The following is a 21,796-nucleotide window of genomic DNA, read 5'->3' on the forward strand; positions in this document are numbered from 1 at the left end:
ATCTTGGGCAGTGGTGAGTGGAGGAGGTGGGGGGACAAATGTCAGTGACCACAATCAGGTGCTGGGGTGGAGGGGTGTGTGTTTCTGTTTCTCAGTCTGAGTGTTTGGTCTGTGAAGTCACCGAGATGTCCCTGTCACTATCTGCTTGAGTTTACCATGAAAATGTCAGGAAAAAGGTAACAGGGTCTGGGATGTAGCTCAGTGGTAGACTGCTTGCTTTGCATGTATGAGGCACCATGACAAACAGCAAAAGCACAACACTGGGAGGTTCAGGAAGTGCCACAGTGGGTAGAATACCTGACATTTCCTGCCTGAAGTCCCAAGTTTAGTCATCAGCATTACATATGTCATAGTGATGACTGGTGTTCTCTCCACCATTCTCTCTCATCAATAAATAGCTAAATCGGGGTGCTGGGAAGTGATACACTCGGGTAAGCACACATACTACAAACTTCAAGGGCCTACACAAGGATCCTGGTTTGAATGCCTGACTCCCCACTTGTAGGGGGGTTGCTTCGTAAGCAGTGAAGCAGGTCTGCAGGTTTCTACCTGTCTCTTCCCCTCTCTATCTTCCCCTCCCCTTTCAATTTCTCCGACCTATAAAAAAAAGAAAGAAAAAAGAAAGAAAGAAAGAAAGAAAGAAAGAAAGAAAGAAAGAAAGAAAGAAATGTCCACAGGAGCAGGGGATTCATAGAGTAGGCACCAAGCCCCAGCAATAACCCTGGAGGCAAATAAATAAATAAATACATAAAACAAATAGCCAAATCTTTGAGAAAACACACACACACACACACACACACACACACGGGCTGGGACCATGTACAAGGGCCCAAGTTCAAGCTCCTGGACCCCACCAGTTGGGGAAAAGCTTCATGAGTAATGGAGTAGTGCTGCAGGTCTCTTATTTCTCTCTCCCACTTGCTATTTCTCTGTTTCTCATCATCTATCAAAAAGAAAGGAGAACAGAATAGGAGGAAGGAAGAGAGAGAGAAAGAAATGGCCTTTAGGAGCAGCCGAGTTGTGCAAGCATGGAACTGAAGCAATAAGCATAACACACACACACATACACACAGACACACAGACACATGCACACACACACACACATTGTGTAGAGTGCATATGATGCACCTCATTCCACCTGGGAGAACCAGGGTCAGTACCAAGGGAATTCCATGGTGGGTGAACCAGTGTTTGGGTCTCTCCCCACTCCCTCACTCTCTTCTTACTCTCTCTCAAAAAAAATACAGAATGAAAACTGGACTAGAGAGGCCACTCAGCAGTATGGCACATCTTCTGATATGGAAGTATGGAAGATCCTCTCACTGCATCCGAAACAAAACAACCCCCATGACACTGCGCCTCTGGTCCTCGAGGGGAAATCACTCATGCTGTCACCATGCTGTAACCACTGGCCTGAGAAATGCCACCTTCACCTGAGTTTAAAGATGAGCCCAGGTCTTGTTTTTCATCTCCGTTGTTCTCAGTACAGAGAAGCACGGAATAGGACCACAGTGGTTGACAGTAGGGAAGAGTGAAAAGGTGAGTGGAATCAACCCAGGAGGTAGCACAGTGGCTAGAGCCCTGGATTACAAGCATGAGGTCCCAATTTGATCCTCAGTACTGAATGTGCAAAGCTCCCGTTCTCTCTTTCTCTCCTTAAATAAAGAAGTCTTTAAAAATAGATTTTAAAAGACAGGGAGAGGGAGAGGGAGAGGGAGAGGGAGAGGGAGAGGGAGAAGGAAAGGGAGAGAGAGAGAGAGAGAGAGAGAAAGAGAGAAAACGTGCAAGGAAAAGGCGCTCTCAGGGCTGGGAAGATAGCATAATGCTTATGCAAAAGACTTTCATGACCGAGGCTCCAAGGTCTCCCTCAGGTTCACTCCCCAGCACCACCATAAGCCAGAGCTGAGCAGTGCTATGATATTTTTCTATGAATGTCTCTGTATCTCTCTCATTTTTTATTGGAGGATTAATGTTTTACATTCAACAGAAACACAATAGTTTGTACATGCATAATATTTCTCAGTTTTCCACAAAACAATACAACCCCCACTAGGTCCTCTGTCATCCTTTTCCAGGGCCTGTACTCTCCCCTGCACCCACCCCAGAGTCTTTTACTTTGGTGCAATACACCAAATGCAATACTCTCGCATTAAAATAAAACAAAAACATTAAAAAAGAAAAAGAAGATGAACTGTGACTTCTTAGAATGGGACTAGAGATTCACAGAATCACAGGGTTTGGGAATTCCGAGGCTTCAGAATCTGGAACTCATTGACTCTCTGAGCTGAAAGGCTTTAGCTGGACCAGTGCCACCTTCCAGCCACAAACCAGCCACCGTCCTGTTTCTCTAGAGGGGTGGGGAGGGGTAGCTTGTCCTCCCTGTGGGCCCATGGCTCCAGCCAGGCAGTACAGTCCCCGGAGAGCTGGCTGGTGCTTGTCAAGGTAAGGGGTGGCACCACATATCATCTCTCCACCTTAGCTCAGGCACCGGCAGCTGCTGCTGCGCTGGGAGGACTCAGGCACTCCCAACAGGCAGCCCAGGCAGCCGGGCCATTATGGGGATAAATATAGAGCAGCTAGCCTGCCAGCAGGCTGCAGTGGGGATCGCCTGGCGCCCCGAAGCCCCGTTCTGCCAGACCACACCTGCGGGGAAGTTATTCTCTGCAGCCAGCCCTACCTGCACACCAAACCCTGGCTCCGAGGGGATGGGGAGGGGTGGTTTCCTTGGTACCGGTGAACCATGGGGCTGCTCTCCAAGACTGGGAGGAGGAGGGTCTCTCTAGGTTATCACCTTCGGGGCTGGCTGAGCAGGCTGAGAGGCAGCCACTACCCTACTCCCAGGGAGTCCCTGTGGGGGTTCACTTTCCTTTCTGCTGCTGCCTCCCTCCTAGGCTCCTTCATCTGCACAGTAGGGTTGCTGGCTAAGGTCCTGCCCTTGTCCACAAAGGAAGTGCTAAGTGAGGTGCAGAAAGAATTTCCTAGGGGCTGGGTGGTGGCATACCTGGTAAAGTGTACACATTACCATGCTTAAGGATCCAGGTTCAAGCCCCCAGCCCCACCTACAGGGGAGAAGCTTCAGAAGCAGTGGAATGGCACTGCAGACGTCTCTCTCCTCCTCTTCCTCCTCCCCCTGCCCCCCATCTCTTATCCTTTATAAACAAACAGCAAAAACAAACAAAGACCCAGCCACCTGGAATGGTATAGCCAGTAGCCACAGAGACCCAGTGACAATCCTGGTGGCAAAAGAAAAAAAAAATTCCCAAGGGTCTCCAAGTGGGGCTGCCCAAGTCCAGAGAGTCGACCAAGTAAAAGAAGGGTAGAGGGAAACATGGTGACAGTCACCTTGGGCCAAAGCCATTCCAACCTGATTTTGTTCTGAGGGGGGCCGTGGGGGGAAGGGGCTCAAAGGGATTTGGGCACAGTATCATGATTCTGTCCTGAAGGGGTTTCCCCTTCCTTCTGGGGATGAACTTGGGGAGACTGGGATAGGTGTTCCCACTCTCTATGTGAACTTGCAGAAGTTCCTTTCCTTTGCTGTGCTTCAGTTTCCCTGCCCATCAAAAGCTTTGGTTTGTTCCTTCCAGGCTTGAAAAGTCACAGAAGAGCTTCAGTCTTTCTTTCTTGAAGAACTATGGGCTTCCATTCCTCAAGTTCCCCCTCCAAGAACCTCTGGGCTAATAGGATCTGAAAAGTCATCTGGACCCACTGAGAGCCCAAATCTCCCTGGGGGTGTCCACAGTGACTGGTGGACACTTCTCTCAGCTCTGTAGAGGGGGCTCTCCCCTTTATGTTAAGGGCTTCTTGTAGTTTGGTAGCTTCCGTGGGCCTCAGGGCTTTTGCATGTCCCATTCCCTCTACCTGGAGCCATTCCTCCACGTTCATTCATTCAGGAAGACCCATTAGGCATCTGTGGGGCAGCAGCTACTGATGTCATACAACCATGAGTGAGAGACCATGTGTCAGCCTGGAGAGGCACCCCTCTCATTCACATAGTGGGAAGGGTTTTCTCTGAACCTCAGCACCCAAACAAGTGAGCGGTCCACAACCCAGAGGAGCAGGCTCTGCCTCAGGCTCGGGTCCCCAGCAAGTTCCTTTCACCAAAAGCATCACCATCTGCTCTTCAGCACCTGGTCCCAGCCCCACCTTCAGACAGCCTAAGCTGGAAGCAACAGTTCTGATGGCTTCCTGTGTGGCTGGTCTGGTTCTGAGGATAACATAATACCATCAGGCCTGCTGCAATCCTAGGAGAGGTCCTAAGAGAGGTAAGCAGAGGAGAGGATGATGCCATTTTATTGTTTTGAAGTTTAATTTCCTCACTAATGGGGGGGGGGGGTAGGAGAGGGTGAGAGAGAGAGAAAGAAAGAATGAGTTAGACCATCATTTTGGCATAGTGGTACAGGCAATTGAACTCAGGACCTCATACTTGAGAATGCAATGTCCTATCCACAATGCCATCTCCTAGGCTGAGAGAGGACCCTATGATGAGGACCTTTATCATTCCATCTTCTAGATCTGAGGACTGAAGAACAGACAGTTAATACAACCTGCCAGATAGAGGGGAACTGTGTTCTCTGAAACTTTATGTTAAAGCCCTAGCCCACAGAGTCTCAGAACATGACGGGTAGTTGTTGGTGTAAAAATGGTTCAGACAAGGTCCTATAGGAGTAGGCTGTGTCTTTGTCCAACATGAGTGGTCTTTGTATGGCAAGACAATGGGAAGACACAAAAGGAAGAAGGCTGCCAACAAGAGGCAGAGGTTGGAAAGATGCTACCACAAGACAAGGAATGCCTGTGGCTCCCAGGAGCTGTAAGAAGGAAGATGGAGGGGAGGCAGCATAATGGTTAATGCCAAAGACTGTCATACCTGAGGCTCTGAAGCCTGCAGTTCAATTCCTTTAGACAGAGCTGAGCAGTGCTCTGGATTCATTTTTTTTTATTTCTTTAAATATTTATTTATTTATTCCCTTTTGTTGTCCTTGTTGTTTTATTGTAGTTATTATTGTTGTTGTTGATGTCATCGTCATTGGATAGGATAGACAGAAATGGAGAGAGGAGGGGGAGAGAAAGAGAGACACCTGCAGACCTGCTTCACTGCTTGTGAAGCAACTACCCTGCAGGTGGGGAGCCAGGGGCTTGAACCGGGATCCTTAATGCCGGTCCTTGCACTTTGCACCATGTGTGCTTAACCCGCTGAGCTATTGCCCGACTCCCCTAGTCTCATATTCTTATTTCCTCTCTCTCTCCTCTTTTTCTCAATGTATGCCTCATTAGAATAACATAAATTACAAATTTTGAAAGAAGAACCTCCCCTAGAGCTACAGTGGGGACATAGCCTTGTCAACACCTTGAACTTGAAGCCTCCAGAGCCACTAGAGAATTCATTTCTGATGCTTTTAGCCACTAGTTTGTTACAGCAACCACAGAAAACAAATGCACTGCCTAGGCTCACTCAGCTATTCCTACAAACCAGAGTTTGAAACCAGCTTAACTTTCTGCATCCACTGTACTCTCCTGCAGCATAATGCACCTTCCCTTCAGGGACACAGGCACGACATGGAAGGACTGCTAGAGCCCAATAGGAGGGAGGGGCTGGACAGTGTTATCTGCTGGGAGCATGTGTCATGGGAGGGGATAGGCAGGTCAGATGCCCCCCAGCTCCTGACCCCCAAACCACTAAAGAAACAGATAGTAGGGGAGTCGGATGGTAGCGTAGCGGGTTAAGCGCACATGGCACAGAATGCAAGGACCAGCATAAGGATCCCTGTTCAAGCCCCCGGCTCCCCACCTGCAAGGGGGTCGCTTCACAGGTGGTGAAGCAGGTCTGCAGGTGTCTATCTTTCTCTCCCCCCCCTCTGTCTTCCCCTCCTCTCTCTAGTTCTCTCTGTCCTACTCAACAACGACATCAGTAACAATAATAATGACTACAACAGCAATAATAATAATAAAGAAATAGATAGTAGGAACAAAGGAAGAAGATATTCTAGCCTCCCCTAGAGCTGCAGTGGGGACATGATGTTGTCAATAACTTGAATTTGGACTTTGGAGCTTCTAGAACCACCAGAGAAGACATTTCTGCTGTTTTCAGTCACTAGTTTGTTACAGCAACCACAGAAAGTATATGCACTGTCTAGACTCACTCAGCTAGTCCTGTAGTCTGAATCTAGCTGGACTCAGCACAAGGACCAGGGTTTGAATCCCAGCTCCCCACCTACAGGGGGTCCTATGAGAAGTGAAGCAAGTCTGTGGGTATCTATCTTTTTCTCCTTCTCTCTATCTCCCTGTCTTCTCTAATAAAAATTAGAAAGAGAAAAAAAAAAAAGGCCACTGGAAGTGGTGGATTTGTAGTGCCAGTATAGAGCTCCAGCTCCATGGCACTATCAAAAAGAAAAAAGAAAAGAAAAAAGGAACTAGCTGGACTCTCTGGTCTTTGCATGTGCTATTACCCCTACCTGGGGCCAAGGAGACATATTAACCCATTTAAAAAGGCCTATCATGCATCTGCTGGCTAGCAGCTACAGATGACTTACAACCATGAAAAATAGACCAGTGCTCACAGATTAGTGACTCAGTTCCAATGTCACCACTTCCTAATGGGGCTGATATCCTAAGATGGTATCTGTTAAGTTAGCCTATGCATTCTCTGTCACTCACAGCCCTGTCAGGGCCATGGATTTCTCTTCTCCAGGGGGAAGACAAACAACAGTTACTTTCAGCATATGTTTCAAAGATGCCCCATGACCCCTTCCAGGGCACCCTCCCTCTCCAATCCTGCAGGCGCCAGACACGATGAATGTAGCAACCACCCAAAGATGTGTTGAAAGAGCCAAGGTCTTGTTATCAATGGAAAGACATCTGCATCCACTGCCTGCCTTTCTCCCCCATATCGACTCATAAAAATCCAACATATAGGGCTGGCGAGATAGCTCACCTGGATCGTGTACTGCTTTGCCAAGTGCGTGGCCCAGCTTCAAGCCTGGTCCACACTACACTGTATTAAGCTTTAGTGCTGTGGTCTCTTTCACTCTGTCTCTCTGTCTCTATCTACACAAACAAGCAAACAAACAATGCACTCTAACCTCAGGCAGAGACTTTGTCTCTTGCCTCTCTCTGGCCCTCTTCTCCCTTTGAAAAAGATACACTTTCGGGAGTCGGGTGGTGGCGCAGCGGGTTAAGCGCACGTGGCGCAAATCGCCAGGACCTGCGTAAGGATCCCAGTTCGAGCCCCCGGCTCCCCACCTGCAGGGGAGTCGCTTCACAAGCGGTGAAGTAGGTCTGCAGGTGTCTGTCTTTCTCTCCTCCTCTCTGTCTTCCCCTCCTGTCTCCATTTCTCTCTGTCCTATCCAACAACAACGACATTAATAACCACAACAATGTTAAACAACAAGGGCAACAAAAAGGAAAATAAATAAATAAAAAATAAAAAAAGATACTCTTTCTTTCTCTTTTTAATATTTATTTATTCCCTTTTGTTGCCCTTGTTTTTTTTTATTGTTGTAGTTATTATTGTTATTGATGTCATCATTGTTGGATAGGACAGAGAGAAATAGAGAGAGGAGGGGAAGACAGAGAGGGGGAGAGAAAGATAGACACCTGCAGACCTGTTTCACCGCCTGTGAAGCAACTCCCCTGCAGGTGGGGAGCCAGGGGCTCGAACCAGAATCCTTAATGCCGGTCCTTGCGCTTTGCGCCACGTGCACTTAACCCGCTGCTGCACTACCGCCCGACTCCCTTTTTCTCTTTCTTTCTTTCTTTCTTTCTTTCTTTCTTTCTTTCTTTCTTTCTTCTTTCTGTCTCTCTCTCTCTTTTTAAACATTTTTATTTATTTATTATTGGAGACAGAAAGAAATTGAGAGAGGAGGAAGAGATAGAAAGGGAGAGAGACAGAGAGACACCTGCAGCCCTACTTCACCATGTTCAAAGCATTCCCCCTGCAGGTGGGGACTAGGGGTTTGAACATGAATCCTTGAGCACTGTAATATGTGCATTTAACCAGGTGCGTCACCACCTAGCCCCTGACCAGCTAGCTTTCTATCACATGTCTCCATGTCTTTCTTTCTTTCTTGAGTCATCCTACCTATCACATTTTACTGCTTCCTCTTTTAGGGAAAGAGACAATGGTCACCCTGCTCCTCCCTGAGCTCCCTCTCAGCCCCCTTCCCCATCACAGTCACTTCACGCTGTTTTATTCTCTTGGAGGCATTTCCCTCCCATCTATAGCTTTCCAACCCCCTGGTCATTCATCTGCTCGCCTCCTCCCCGCTTCTCCTTTTCCCTTAATGCTCCCTAGTTGTAGCCCAGCTTGAGTGCCCTCCCTGAGGCTCAATGAGGGGGACACTTTCCTGGGAGGTGGGGACCCACGGCCACAGGGGGCGGGGGAAGAATCACGACATCTGTGCACAGCTCTCTTCAGTTTATAAGCCATTTATAACTGCTCAAGAACCCCACCTGGGAGACAGGGTCTGGGAGAGAGCACAGACTTTCATGCCTGAGGCCCCAGAAATCCCAGGCTCAATCTCCAGAGCCAGCACAAGACGGAGTTAGCAGTGCTCTGGGGTATCTCCTCTCTCTCTCTCTCTCTCTCTCTCTCTCTCTCTCCTTGCTCTGTATCTCTCTCACAAAAGAACTTAATGAAGATAGCTTGAGATGACTTCCAGTTTGAGGGCCCTCACTTCCTACACAAAGAAATTGAGGTTGGAGGGTTAAGAGACTTGGCAGGGATGCTGAGTAGGGACACTCTCCCCAACATGCCTCCAACTCTGGAGTTCGGGCAAGGGCAGCAGCTGCCAGCCCCACCTCCCCAGTCCCCAGACCCCCAGTTTCTTCCTTCACCAGTCCATCCTTTCGCTCTCTTCTGGCCCAGCACTGCCCCTCCTGCCTGGACAGGTCTACTGTCCCCCAGTGCTCCATGGGGGTGCCACAGGGACCCCTCCAGAGAACCAAGGGGGAAACTCTCAATGTTTCCGGGCCCAATCTCTCACCAGCGCAGACCCATTTATCAGGAGCCTTAACCATTCATCCACACAGCATGCTGCCAAGTGCACGGAGCCTTGAACAGGACTGATGTTCTTTATTCTTTGGGGAGAGGAGCCTACATAGATACATGAATGAATGAGTGAGGTAACTGGTTACAACCCAGAGGAAATCAGGCAAGGCTAAGTGACCAGAGGTGAGGGGTTTGTGGTTAGTTCCTCTCCTAGACACTGGAGGAAGAAGGTGTGGACAGGGCAGCACAGAAATACTCCAGGGCATGGAACAACAGGGCTCCCTTGATGACACCCCATTCCAGAACCAATGGGGAGAGAGAACCAGGAGACTGTGAGCCCTGCTCAGCCTGCAGGCACTGTGGGACCTTAGAAAATCATGACACACATCCCATGAGAATTCCAAGCCTCCATATGGACTTGAACCAATGGTTATTTCCACTTCCAGATGCAGTCTGCTGAGACCCCAGGTGACCCTGTACCCAGGTCCCCTGCCCCTTTCAGAGGCCTGTTCTCTAGGGGGCAGGGGCCTGGCTTGCAGAAGGGACTTCAGGACTCCTTAAGTGCTAGAGGAGGGAGAGGAGAGGAGGCCTCCAGGGGACAGACTGGACCCAGGATAAGGGCCCTCAGAAGGGAACACTGTCTGGAGACAAGGCTCCCAGCTCTGACAGGAGTGAAAGGAATTCTAGAGAACATTCTGTTTCCTCTCACTGTGGGGGGAAGGAGGGAGTGGGAACACCAACCATCGGCATGGTAGAAACTTCCTGCTCAGAACCCTGTCCCTACAGCAGTCCAGAAGTCCAACATTTTAATTCCGAGGAGGCTTCTTTCTCCAGGGAGGAAGCAAGGGAGGGAGAAGCAGGCCTAAGAAAAATCCCAGGAAGAATCCTAAATGCTGCTGCTTTGCAGAAGGCTGACTACACTCCCAGGGCCAGTGACACTGAGGATTGTTCCCGAGTGCTCATCCTGAACCACCGCTAGGCAAGGCAGCTTTCTGTCACCTGTAGGGATCATCAGAATCGCCTTTATTTGTTTGTTTAGATAAATGAAGTGAGGGCCAGGCTTGAACCTGGGCCACACACATGACAAAGCAACACACTATCCAAGTGAGCTATTTAAAGTTGATCTTAAAAGATGACTGAGGCGGGGGGGGGGCGGTGATTGAGATATACAGAATTGTCTCTGCTTTCCACCCTCTGTTCATGGCCCCGTGTTTTTAATTCCTATGGTTTCTGGGAAGGAGGGCAGAAGGAGGAAATAGTGTCAGGGACCACACTTACCCCCTCACTTTGCAAACACCTGCACCCGCTTGCTCCCAACTCCTGCCACCCAGCAGCCTTGCAAACTGCATTAACTCTCAACTATGCAAACTGACATGCTCATCACTGTCTGCCTCATTTCACAGATGGAAAAATCTCCCCCCCTCCTTCCAGGCCAAGGGGTGACAAGGCACACAGTCAGGAAGTGGCAGAGTGGGTGGAGGAGAACCCAAGTGTCCACATTTTTAACCTCGGGTTCTTTCCACTGTGGGGTGACCACTCCCACTCTGGTCAGCTATGTCACAGTCCCCTGGGGCAGTCACAGCAATCCCTGGGCCCCAAGCCAGAGGGGTTGCAATAAAACCACTCCTTGGTGTTTGCACACAGCCTCCAGAAAGGCTCACAGGCCCAGGACAATTAGCCCATTTTACAGATAATGGCAAGGAAGAGGGTCTGGCCTTGGCTGTGTTGGGTAGGGGTCGGGGGAGGCATTCTGACCTAGGGTACCCACAGCTCCAGCGAGTCAGGATCTGATTTCCTCTCCCCTCACTGAATAAAGATGCTGTGAGTGCTCCAAGGAACCAAATAGCTGCGGCCGCAAACCCCTCCAACTTCCCCCCGCCCATGGCAAACCCAGAAACGCCATGTGCAGACAATGCAAAGGTTGGCTCAGATAATTTTCCCAGATCCCTTGCCAGGTTACTCCCCACAACACAAAACAGGGCGGGAGGGAAATCGCGATCAGGATAAACCCCCAATGGATCATCAGAGCCCTAGGCTCCAGCTTCGCCTTGGGCAAATCACAGCCCCGTGATGGAGCCCCTTCCTCAAAAGAGGGTTTGTAGCAGGCATAGAGGCTACTGGGTACGATGGGATTGGCTGGGGGTGGGAGACCCCCTTCCCTTCCCAGAGAAGCAACCCTAAGAGGCCCTGGGAGCGGCCTTGCTCTCTCGCCACTGTGCACCCCCCCACCACACACACACACACACACACACACACACACACACACACACACACATACACACACACACACACACACACACCTACCACCACACAGGTGCCAGACAGCTTTTGCAGAAAGAACTAGTTTGCAAACACACTCCGACTTCTGGGACACTGCCCAGCCCCACTCCCACTTTCGTTCTCCCTACCCAGTCTGGAAGCCGACAGGCTTTCCAGCAGTTTCCTGAGCTGGGGTGGGGGTGGGAGGGCTAGTCGTGTCATGGGGGTGCGATGAGGGGTCCGCGCCAGCCGGGCACCAACCCGACCTCAAGTCTTATTCAGCCGTAAGAGCAATGGGGACTATACCTCCCGAACGCCCACCAGCTTTCCGGAGAGGTAAGTGTGTGTGTGTGACCGGGGAGGGGGGTATCCCCAAAACAGCTGCACTCGCCCCCCTCCTCCCGAGGGCACTAGCCCCCGCCCACTCCGCTGCCCGAGTCGCCCCACCCCGCAGTCCGGGAGCAGGCGGAGCGCCCCCGCGCGGCCGGGTGACAGCGGACTCAGGGTGCGCGCGGGGAGCGGGGGCTCGGGGCGCCCCAGCCCCTGGAGACGGAACCCCATTTCCTTCCGACCCGCCCCGGCGCCGGCCGCCGAGCCTGAAGGCCGAACTTGAGCGCCCGCCAGCCCTCCGGGGGCCCCACTCACCGCGGGTCCCGCCGCTCTCACCGCGTGGCTGGCGCTGCCCGCGCTCCGGGCCCCCGGGGCATCCCCGCGCTGCGCCTCGGCCGGGCGCGGGCCGGGCTCAGGGCGCTGGCGGCGCGGCCATAGCCAGCTCAGTGCGCTCCGCGATCCCAGCCGCCGGGGTCCCGTCCTCCTCGCGGGCCGGGCGGGCGGTGGCGGCTCCGGCTCCTCCCTCCGGCCGCGGGGGGGCTGGTGTGGGGGGCGGGGAGGCACGGCGAGCGCTTCCTGGAGGGGCGCGCGCTCCCCAGGCGCCGCGGGGCGCTGTCCTGTAGTCCCGGGCTCCGCGCTCCGGGCTCCGCGCTCCAGGCAAGCGCGCGGGCACCGCGAGCTGTAGTCCTTCTGGGGCCCGACGTCCGAGGCAGGACCGAAGGTTCTGGGGCTGGGTTCCGAAGGTCCCAGGCTGGGAGGACTCAGCGCTGCGGGTGCACGGCGCCCCCGGGACAGCTTCGCTGAGCCCCGGGAGCCTGCGACTTGCCCCGACGCTCAGGAGCCCCGACGCACACCCAGGAGTGGGCTCAGCGCGCACCTGCGGGCCTCCACCCGAGAGGACCGATGGACTCAGTGCTGTTCCCTTCGGGGTTATGGCACAGTGTTCGGTTCTGGACGGTACTGGGCCGCACTAGGACCGAGGTGTGTGTGTGTGTGTGAAAAGCTTTGGCATTTTCTTGCTACCAGAGACTAGGAAGATGACACATTCCTCTGACAGAGAGGATAAGATAGCTAAGATAAAGACAGCCACACAATGCTTGGGACTAGGCAGCTAGGTGGGTGGGGGCAATTAGATGGGTATTTAAGGCAGGGTGTGTGCTGACCCCTGGCCCCCACCCCTCTTTCGAAGGTCTTCTTTTCCCTGAAACAAAAACTGTTTCCATTAAAAATATTTTTTATTCATTATTCTGGCACATGCTATGCTGGAGATCCAATGAAGGCCCTCATATTTCAGAATCTAGTCTATACAGCATCACTCCTCCACCGCCTGCAGGCAATGCAGGAGGTAAAGCTTAGGGCGGGAGACCTCAGAATCGAACCCTGGCATCCCATGTGCCAGAGTGATGCTCTGATATTCTCTCTCTCTCCTCATAAGTAAATAACTAAAAAATAATTTTAAAAAATGAATCCAGGGGGCCAGACGGTAGCTCACCTGCTTAAGCTCACATAGTGTGAAGCAAAAGGACTAGCACAAGGATCCGGATTCAAGTCCCCCCCCAACTACAGGGGGGGGGGTCGCTTCACAAGTGGTGAAGCAGGTCTGCAGGTATCTGTCTTTCTCTCCTTCTGTCTTCCCCATCTCTCTCAATTTCTCTCTATCCTATGCAACAACAATGGAAAAAAAAAATTTTAAAAAGGCCCCAGGAGCAGTGGATTTGTAGTGCAGGCACAGAGCCCTAGCTATAACCCTGGAGGCAAATAACAACAACAATAATAATAATTTAAAAAATGCATCAAAAAGTCTGCAAGATAGCTTTCCTGGGAAGGTACCTACCTTATCATATAATCAGACCAAGTCTGAGCGTGGTTCCCACCACACTAGTGGAAACTTCAATGATGGGATGTTTTTCCCTCTCTGTCTCCATCTATCTGAGAAGTCAGCCGGATCTCTGAAGTCTATAGAAAGACCAAAATTTAATTAATTAATTAATTAATTAATTAAAATAAAGTCTGTGAGCTCTTCCTGCAAGTCATTCAAAGGTATTTACATGCCTCCCCCAGATTGGTGCCTTAGACAGAGGAGCATCATTTAACTAGATCATGGGAGGATGGGGCTGTCTGGGAGAGCTCAAGGTCACAGTCCAAAGGCCTTGGCCCTGGGGCTCAAGGATCCAGCAACTGGGCAACTGAGCTTTAATGCCCACTTCTTGGGTTGTGCCTTTCCCTTGTTCCAGGAATCTGAGGGTTAACAGGGACACTCATGCTGCACCAGGAGACTCATGCTGCTGCGGAACCTCCCTCCAGGTCTGAGTCACAGGCACTTTTGCAGCCCAAGCCCCAAGGCTCTGAGCTTTGTTCTCTGCCTGCCTCTCCCCCAACCAACCTTCCTTTCTCTCTAAGCTCTCATCTCTCTGCTACTCCAAAACCTCAAAGCCTTCAGCCTAACTGGAGAGGGGAACTAAGCTGTAGGAGAGTTCTTAGACCCAGCTTCAGCCTCTCTTTCTCCAGGGACTGTGTTCTGACTGATCTGTGTCTCCAGTTCCTCAATGGGAGGAGAGCCAGGCTGTCCTCCTGGGATGGACAGTGGTGAGCACAAGTAGAGGGTCCCTGCCTTCAAGTCGATCCCCCTCCTAGAGGCAAGACTAGGACCTGGCCAATCAGTGCTGTTGGGAAAGAGCAAAGGTCTTGAGGTAAGGTAGCATGGAAGACCTACTGAGCCCTGGACGCAGCAAGGCTTCTTCAAGGAAGGATGAGGAGGCTGGGACTGTAAAGAGGAAAAAGAGATACTGGATCCCTAACTGAGAAGGCATAGTACAAAGGCCAGGCAGGGTTCCCAGCAGCTCCACTCCTAGCAAATACTGAGGGAAGTATTCCAGGAAGGATAAAAACATGTGTCCGAGGGGCCAGGCAGTGGCGCACCTGGTTAAACACTCACATTACATACGATGTGAAACGACACAAGTTTGAGCCCCTGGTCCTCACCTGCAGGGGGAAGCTTCACCAATGGTGAAGCAGGGCTGCAGGTGTCTCTCTGTCTCTCTCTCTCCCTTTCTATCTCACCCCCTCTCAATTTCTTCTGTCTCTATCCAATAATAAATAAATAAAGTATGTGGTCCTGGAGGTGGTGCAGTGGATAAAGCATTAGACTCTCAAGCATGAGCTCCTGAGTTCAGTCCCCGGCAGCACATGTACTAGAGTGATGTCTGGTTCTTTCTCTTTCTCCTCCTATCTTTCTAATAAATAAAATCTTAAATAAATAAATAAAGTATTTTTAAAAAGACTTAAAAAAAACATGTTTCTGTACAAAAAGCTTCACTGCAATGTGATTCAGGGTAGCCCAAAGGTGAGAACAACCTGTGTTCATCCACACTGGAAAACAAAATTTGACCTAGCCATGCAATGGAGTCTAATTCAGTGATAGAAAAGTATGACAGGGGCCCAGTCAGTGGCTCACCTGGTTAGGTGCACATAGTACTAAGTACAAGGATCCATGCAAGGGTCTGGGTTCGAGCCTCCCCTTTCTTTCCTTTCTCCCCTTATCTCTCTCTCTCTCTCTCTTGTCTCTATCATTCATAAATATTTTTAAAAGGTATGACATTTATGTGCTAACTGTAAAAAGTGAGAGATCATACGATGCATGACGCATTCCTACAAATAAAAAAAAGAAAGAGAAAAATCCAGCCTAGACGATTCCAGCAAGATGGAAAGCATGTTGGTGGCTGTCTAGGCTGGGAGGCAGGGTGGAGAGAGATTGCTGTTGGATCTGGATTTCTCTAAAAGTGTTTTATGACAGTGACGGTTGCACAACTGCAGATCAAAACCATTGATCTGTTTACTTTCAAACGTGGCTGCTAACTTAGAGTAGAGCTCGTGCATTGCACCAAAGTAAAAGGCTCTGGGGTGGGTGGGGGGAGGGTTCAGGTCCTGGAACATGATGGCAGAGGAGGACCTAGTGGGGGTTGAATTGTTATGTGGAAAACTCGGAAATATTATACACGTACAAACCACTATATTTTACTATTGACTGTAAACCATTAATCCCCCAATAAAGAAAAAAAAGCAAATTTTTAAAAAAGTAACTGCTATAGGGCCGGGTGGTGGTGCACCTCGTAGAGTGTACATTTTATAGTATGCAAGGACCCGGGTTCAAGCCCCCAGTGCACACCTTCCAGGGGTGGAGGGGAAAGCTTCACAAATGGTGAAGCAGTGCTGTATTTGTCTCTCCCTCTTTATCTCCCCCCTCCCTTCTCAGTTTTATCTTTATCTTCCCCCCTCCCTTCTCAATTTCTCTCCCTCTTCATCTTCCCCCACTTCTCGATTTCTCTGTCTCTAACCAAAAAAAGTAATAATAAAAAGTGACACGTATGTGAATTATTTCTCAATAAAGCTATCTACAGAAACGGCAGGAGTCGGGAGAGCCCAGAGCTCATTCTGTTAAAGGCCATTGCAGGTTGATGCCGTGCTTTGCCCTTGACCCACACGTGATTCAGGGCGGTACACTGCAAAAGCCGAAGGAGTCCTCAGCCTCATCTTGGAGGAGAGTTCTTGGTGCACAAGCAGGTGGCCTGAATCTCCCTAAATAGGCTGATGGGAGGTGGGGCTTGTGAACACCTGCCGTCTGGGTGTTTATTTTTGCAGTCCGGGCTGTCTGGACCAACATCACAACCAGCAGCATTGCCTGGCCATCTCAACATGCTTGGAAATTGAGGACACCTTGATGGAGCTCTGCTCACATGGGTAGAGACCCTGGCTGGCTCTAGTGATGTGTGTGTGTGTGTGTGTGTGTGTGTGTGTGTGTCAGGGGTGGGGGATCCATTTATCTATGCTGCATCACAAATCACCCCAAACCTTATCGTCTCTCAGTCTATATGGAAGAGGGGACAACTGAGCTCATCTAAGGCTGCTCTTGTGAAGGATTTCTGAGTTACAATTATATGACAGGGACAGAACTTTCTTTCTTTCTTTTTCTTATTTTTTCCCTTTTGTGGCCCTTGTTGTTTTATTGTTGTAGTTATTGTTGTTGTTATTGATGTCGTTGTTAGATAGGACAGAGAGAAATGGAGAGAGAAGGGGAAGACAGAGAGGGGGAGAGAAAGATAGACACCTGCAGACCTGCTTCACCGCCTGTGAAGCGACTCCCCTGCAGGTGGGGAGCCGGGGGCTCGAACTGGGATCCTTATGCCGATCCTTGTGCTTTGTGCCACATGCACTTAACCCACTGTGCTACCACCCGACCCCCTAGGGACAGAAGTTTCTGGAAGGTCTTCTCACATGTATTTAGCTGTCAGTGACTATAGCACTAAAGCTTCCTTCGATGTGGTGGGGGCCTGGTTGAACATGGGTTGCACACATGACAGAGCAGCACACTAACCAAGTGAGCTATTTCCCCAGCCCCAAGTCTCCTCTTCTTCCCTTTTCTTTTCCCTTCCCCTTCCTCTTTCCCCCTCTTCCTCTTCCTTCTACTACTCTTTCTCCTTCCTCATTGCCACCAGGGTAATTGCTGAGGCTCAGTGGCTGTGGGACAAATCTACTGTTGCTGGTCGGTATTTTTCCTACTACTATTACTAGTACTACTACTATTATTAGTACTACTACTATTACTAGTACTACTACTATTATTAGTACTACTACTATTACTAGTACTATTATTACTACTACTACTATTACTACTACTACTATTATTACTATTACTATTACTAGTACTACTATTATTGTTACTACTACTATTACTACTACTACTATTATTACTACTACTAGTACTACTACTATTACTACTACTACTACTATTACTAGTACTACTATTATTATTACTACTATTACTACTACTAGTACTACTACTAGTACTACTATTATTCTTACTACTACTAGTACTACTACTACTATTATTACTACTACTACTAGTACTACTAATATTATTACTACTACTATTACTAGTACTACTATTATTACTATTACTACTACTACTACTATTATTACTACTACTACTATCACTACTACTACTATTATTACTACTACTAGTACTACTATTATGCTTACTACTACTACTACTATTATGCTTACTACTACTAGTACTCTATTATTACTACTACTAGTACTATTACTACTATTATTACTACTAATACTATTACTACTATTATTACTACTAATACTATTACTACTACTATTATTACTACTACTATTATTACTACTACTATTATTTCTACTAGTACTACTATTACTACTATTAGTACTACTATTATTACTACTACTACTATTACTACTACTAGTAGTACTAGTACTACTACTATTATTACTACTAGTACTACTACTATTATTACTACTAGTACTACTACTATTATTACTACTACTACTATTACTAGTACTATTGTTACTACTAGTAGTACTACTACTATTACTAGCACTACTATTATTATTACTACTATTACTACTACTATTATTACTACTAGTACTACTACTACTATTATTACTACTACTATTACTAGTACTACTATTATTATTACTACTATTACTACTATTAGTACTACTACTATTATTACTACTAGTACTACTACTATTACAACTACTAGTACTAGTACTACTACTATTATTACTACTAGTACTACTACTATTACTACTATTACTACTACTACTATTATTATTACTACTACTAGTACTAGTACTACTACTATTATTACTACTACTACTATTACTAGTACTGCTATTATTTCTACTATTACTACTACTACTATTACTACTACTACTATTACTACTACTACTATTATTATTACTACTATTATTATTACTACTATTACTACTATTACTACTACTACTACTATTTTATTTGATAGGGCAGAGAGAAATTGAAAGGAAATTGAGGGAGGGAAGGAGGGAGGGCGGGAGAGAGAGAGATAGAGACATGTAGTACTTGCTTTGCCTTGTGTGAAGCTTCCTCCCTACAGGTGAGGATGGGGGTCCTTGCACATGGTAATATACGCACTTAACCAGGTAGGTGCACCACCGCCCAAATCTCCTATTCCCTCCTCTTCCTCTTGGCAGAGCTGCTTTCTGGACAGCCAGGTTAGGGCTAGGCTATGTGTAGGTGAACTCATGTATTGCTTCCAAAGACTGGGGACCAGGGAGGACTCTAGCTCTGAGGGCTGGGAGATACTGGGGTGGTGGTGGGCGCTTCACTAGAGCAGGGATGGGAGAAAGACCACCTGTTCCTAGGGCTTCCTAACTGCAGCCCTGGAAAATATTTATTTATTTATTTATTTATTTATTAATATTTATTTATTCCCTTTTGTTGCCCTTGTTGTAGTTATTGTTGTTGTTGTTGTTAATGATGTCATTGTTGTTGGATAGGACAGAGAGAAATGGAGAGAGGAGGGGAAGACAGAGAGGGGGAGAGAAAGATAGACATCTGCAGACCAGCTTCACCACCTGTGAAGCGACTCCCCTGCAGGTGGGGAGCCGGGGTCTCGAACCAAGATCCTTATGCCGGTCCTTGTGCTTTGAGCCACATGCACTTAACCCACTGTGCTACCGCCCGACTCCCAATCTTTATTTTTTAAATTTTCTTTAATTTTTTTCCCCTTTTGTTGCCCTTGTTTGTTGTTGTCGTCGTTGTTATTGATGTTGTTGTTGTTGGCTAGGATGGAGAAAAATCGTGAGAGGAGGGGAAGACAGAGAGAGGGAGAGAAAGACAGACACCTGCAGACCTGCTTCACCGCCTGTGAGTGAACCCCCTGCAGGTGGGGAGCCGGGAGCTGAACTAGGAACCAGATGCCAGTCCCTGTGCACTTTCTGCCATGTGCACTTTCTGCCATGTGCGCTTAACCCACTGTGCCACTGCCTGGCTCCCCAGCACTGGAGAGTATCAGGCCTGTCCCAGCAAGGTCTTCCCAGTACCTCTGGAAGCCTACTATGAGGGTGTGTGAGACTCTAATTGGGGCTTAGGCTGCCCTGCAGGCCTGGCCTTGGTCATGCAGGGGTGAGGCTGAGTAGGAGCGGGGCCCAGGAAGCATGCACAGACCTTCCACCTTCAGTATTGGGAGGACACCTGAGGTACACACTGACCTAAACACACACAACTAAACCCCAAGGACTTCCTCCCCTCCTCCAATCCAGGACTGGGCTCAGACTGCCACTAAGTGGTCCATGAGGTGTGATTGCGGGCCAGTGTTGCTCCTCTCGTCAGGCTGTGGTCTCAGGACTAGGATTTATTTAGATAGCCAGTAGAATGCATGCCTCCCATGCATAAGATTTTGAGTTCCTTTCCCAGCACCCTCTGGGAGCATCATAGACAACATGCAGGCAATTCCACGGATGGTGGAACTGTGCTGTCATATGAGTCTCCTCTCTTGGTCTGTTTGTCTGTTTCTCCTACTTCCCCCCTCCTCTGTCTAGGAAACAAAGAAAAAGATGGAGGGGGTCCTCTGATCTCTCTTGCTTACTCTTTCTCAACAAATAATTAAATCTTAAAAAGAAAAACCATGTGGTGTGGGAAGTGGCGCAGTGGGTAAAGTGCTGGATTCTCAACCATGAGGTCCCGAGTTCAATCCCCAGCAGTACATGTACCATGTACCAGAGTGATGTCTGGTTCTTTCTGTCTCTCTGCCTAGCTTTCTCATGAATAAACAAATAAATCTGTTTAAGAAAGAAAGAAAGAAAGAAAGAAAGAAAGAAAGAAAGAAAGAAAGAAAGAAAGAAAAACCAGGTGGGGGAAGACAGCATAATGGTTATGCAAAAAGACTGCTAGAGGCTCTGCTGCTTGAAGTTCTGTCTCCCACACCACCCACCACAAGGCAGAGCTGAGCAGCGCTCTGGTAAACAAATAAAAACCAAGCTCAACCTGCTTTGGGAAGGGAGGGGGAGGAAGATTGGACATCCTAAGTGTTGGATAGAAAAATGCTATCTAGGGAGCTTTGGAGATGTCATAGTGGCTGGAGCACTGCACTTCAAAGTTTGATCCTGGGAATCAGGCGGTAGCGCAGTGGGTTAAATGCACAAGAACGCAAGGACCGGCATAAGGATCCTGGTTCTACCCCCTGGCTCCCGTCCTGCAGGGGAGTCGCTTCACAGGTGGTGAAGCTGGTCTGCAGGTGTCTATCTTTCTCTCCCCCTCTCTGTCTTTCCCTCCTCTCTCCATTTCTCTCTGTTGTATCTAACCACGACAACATCGATAACAACAACAATAACAACAACAACAATAAACAACAGGGGCAACACAAAGGAAAATAAATATAAAAAACTAGTCAAGTTATACATTATTGAAAAAAAAAGTTTGATCCCAGCACTGCATGTGCCAGAGTGGTGCTCTGATGGTCTCTCTCTCTCTCACCTTCTTGTCCTCTTGTGCTAGTAAATAGTCTTAAAAAAAAATTCAAATAAAAATAGGCCAGATGGGAGAGGAAGCTTGTAGGAAGTGGAACAAAGTGCCTGCCCAACTTCCTGCTGCAGGCCCAGCCCTCTTTGTGGTGTTGACAGGACTGAGGTTTATTTTAGGGAAGCTGCTGCATGTTTTATGTGGTGGGGTATGGAGGGAGAAGGTGGTGGCGGGAGAATAGAAAGGAAAATTAAAATAGATAAACAATAAGTGCTGGGTCCTTGAGCTCTGGGCCCTGCCTGAGTACATTTCACCCAGCCTAGGACTACTACATTTCCTTGGGTCCTCCTCCTCCTCCTCCTCCCTCTTCTTTGTCTTTTTAGAGAGATAGATATACCCCTTTTTACAAAGAGATAGTGAGGGAAAGAGACCCCAGCACTGAAGCTTCCTTTAAATCAAGGGGGGTGGGGCTCTAATTCGGGTCTCACACATTGCAAAGCAGTGCACTACGCAAGTGAGCTATTTTTCCAGCTTGCTCTGGGATTTTTGATGGGCAAAAATTTCTTAGCTTTCTTAGCCAGAGCAGTTCAAGGCTTTGGGGTGGGTGTGGAGGGCTCAGAGGCCATCTGGGACAAGGAGAGAAGGCTTCCAGTCTTCCTGGACAGGAAGCAGCATCCTGAGGGTCCAAGGTGACATAATTCGGGGTTAAAGGTTTCTGGGTAAGCTTCTTGAATTCTCCTCCTGCCCACCCCCACCCCACCACACTGGTGCCAGGTGTGCTCTGGCCCTGGCCCGATAAGAGCGTCTCTGTGTGGGGTGTGGGTACTTGGCACTTGGCCGGAGGACTTTCTCCTCGGGGTTGTGAGCAACTGAGGACAGAGTGGAGGGCTGCAAAGGTCAGCACCCAGACATTCAGAGGA

At 48.8% G+C, this 21,796-nt stretch overlaps 1 protein-coding gene across 3 annotated transcripts in view; it reads right to left on the minus strand.

Annotated features, from left to right (window-relative positions):
* CPNE2 (copine 2) overlaps positions 1-12,027 on the minus strand; it is a 61,924-nt gene extending 49,897 nt beyond the window's left edge. For 2 of the 3 annotated variants that reach the window (XM_060185506.1, XM_060185505.1), the window contains exons 1-2: positions 11,888-12,006; positions 8,979-9,088 (exon numbers count right to left, since the gene is read on the minus strand). In XM_060185506.1, coding sequence (XP_060041489.1) covers positions 8,979-9,012 — 34 coding nt within the window. In that variant the 5' untranslated portion in view covers positions 9,013-9,088; positions 11,888-12,006. Of the gene's footprint in view, positions 1-8,978; positions 9,089-11,887 lie in introns of all 3 variants that reach the window. The other variant, XM_007520105.3, reaches the window with a different exon arrangement.
* Positions 12,028-21,796: the final 9,769 nt, after the last annotated feature.

Source organism: Erinaceus europaeus, chromosome 2, assembly GCF_950295315.1.
Source record: "Erinaceus europaeus chromosome 2, mEriEur2.1, whole genome shotgun sequence".
In the NCBI taxonomy this organism is placed as follows: domain Eukaryota; kingdom Metazoa; phylum Chordata; class Mammalia; order Eulipotyphla; family Erinaceidae; genus Erinaceus; species Erinaceus europaeus.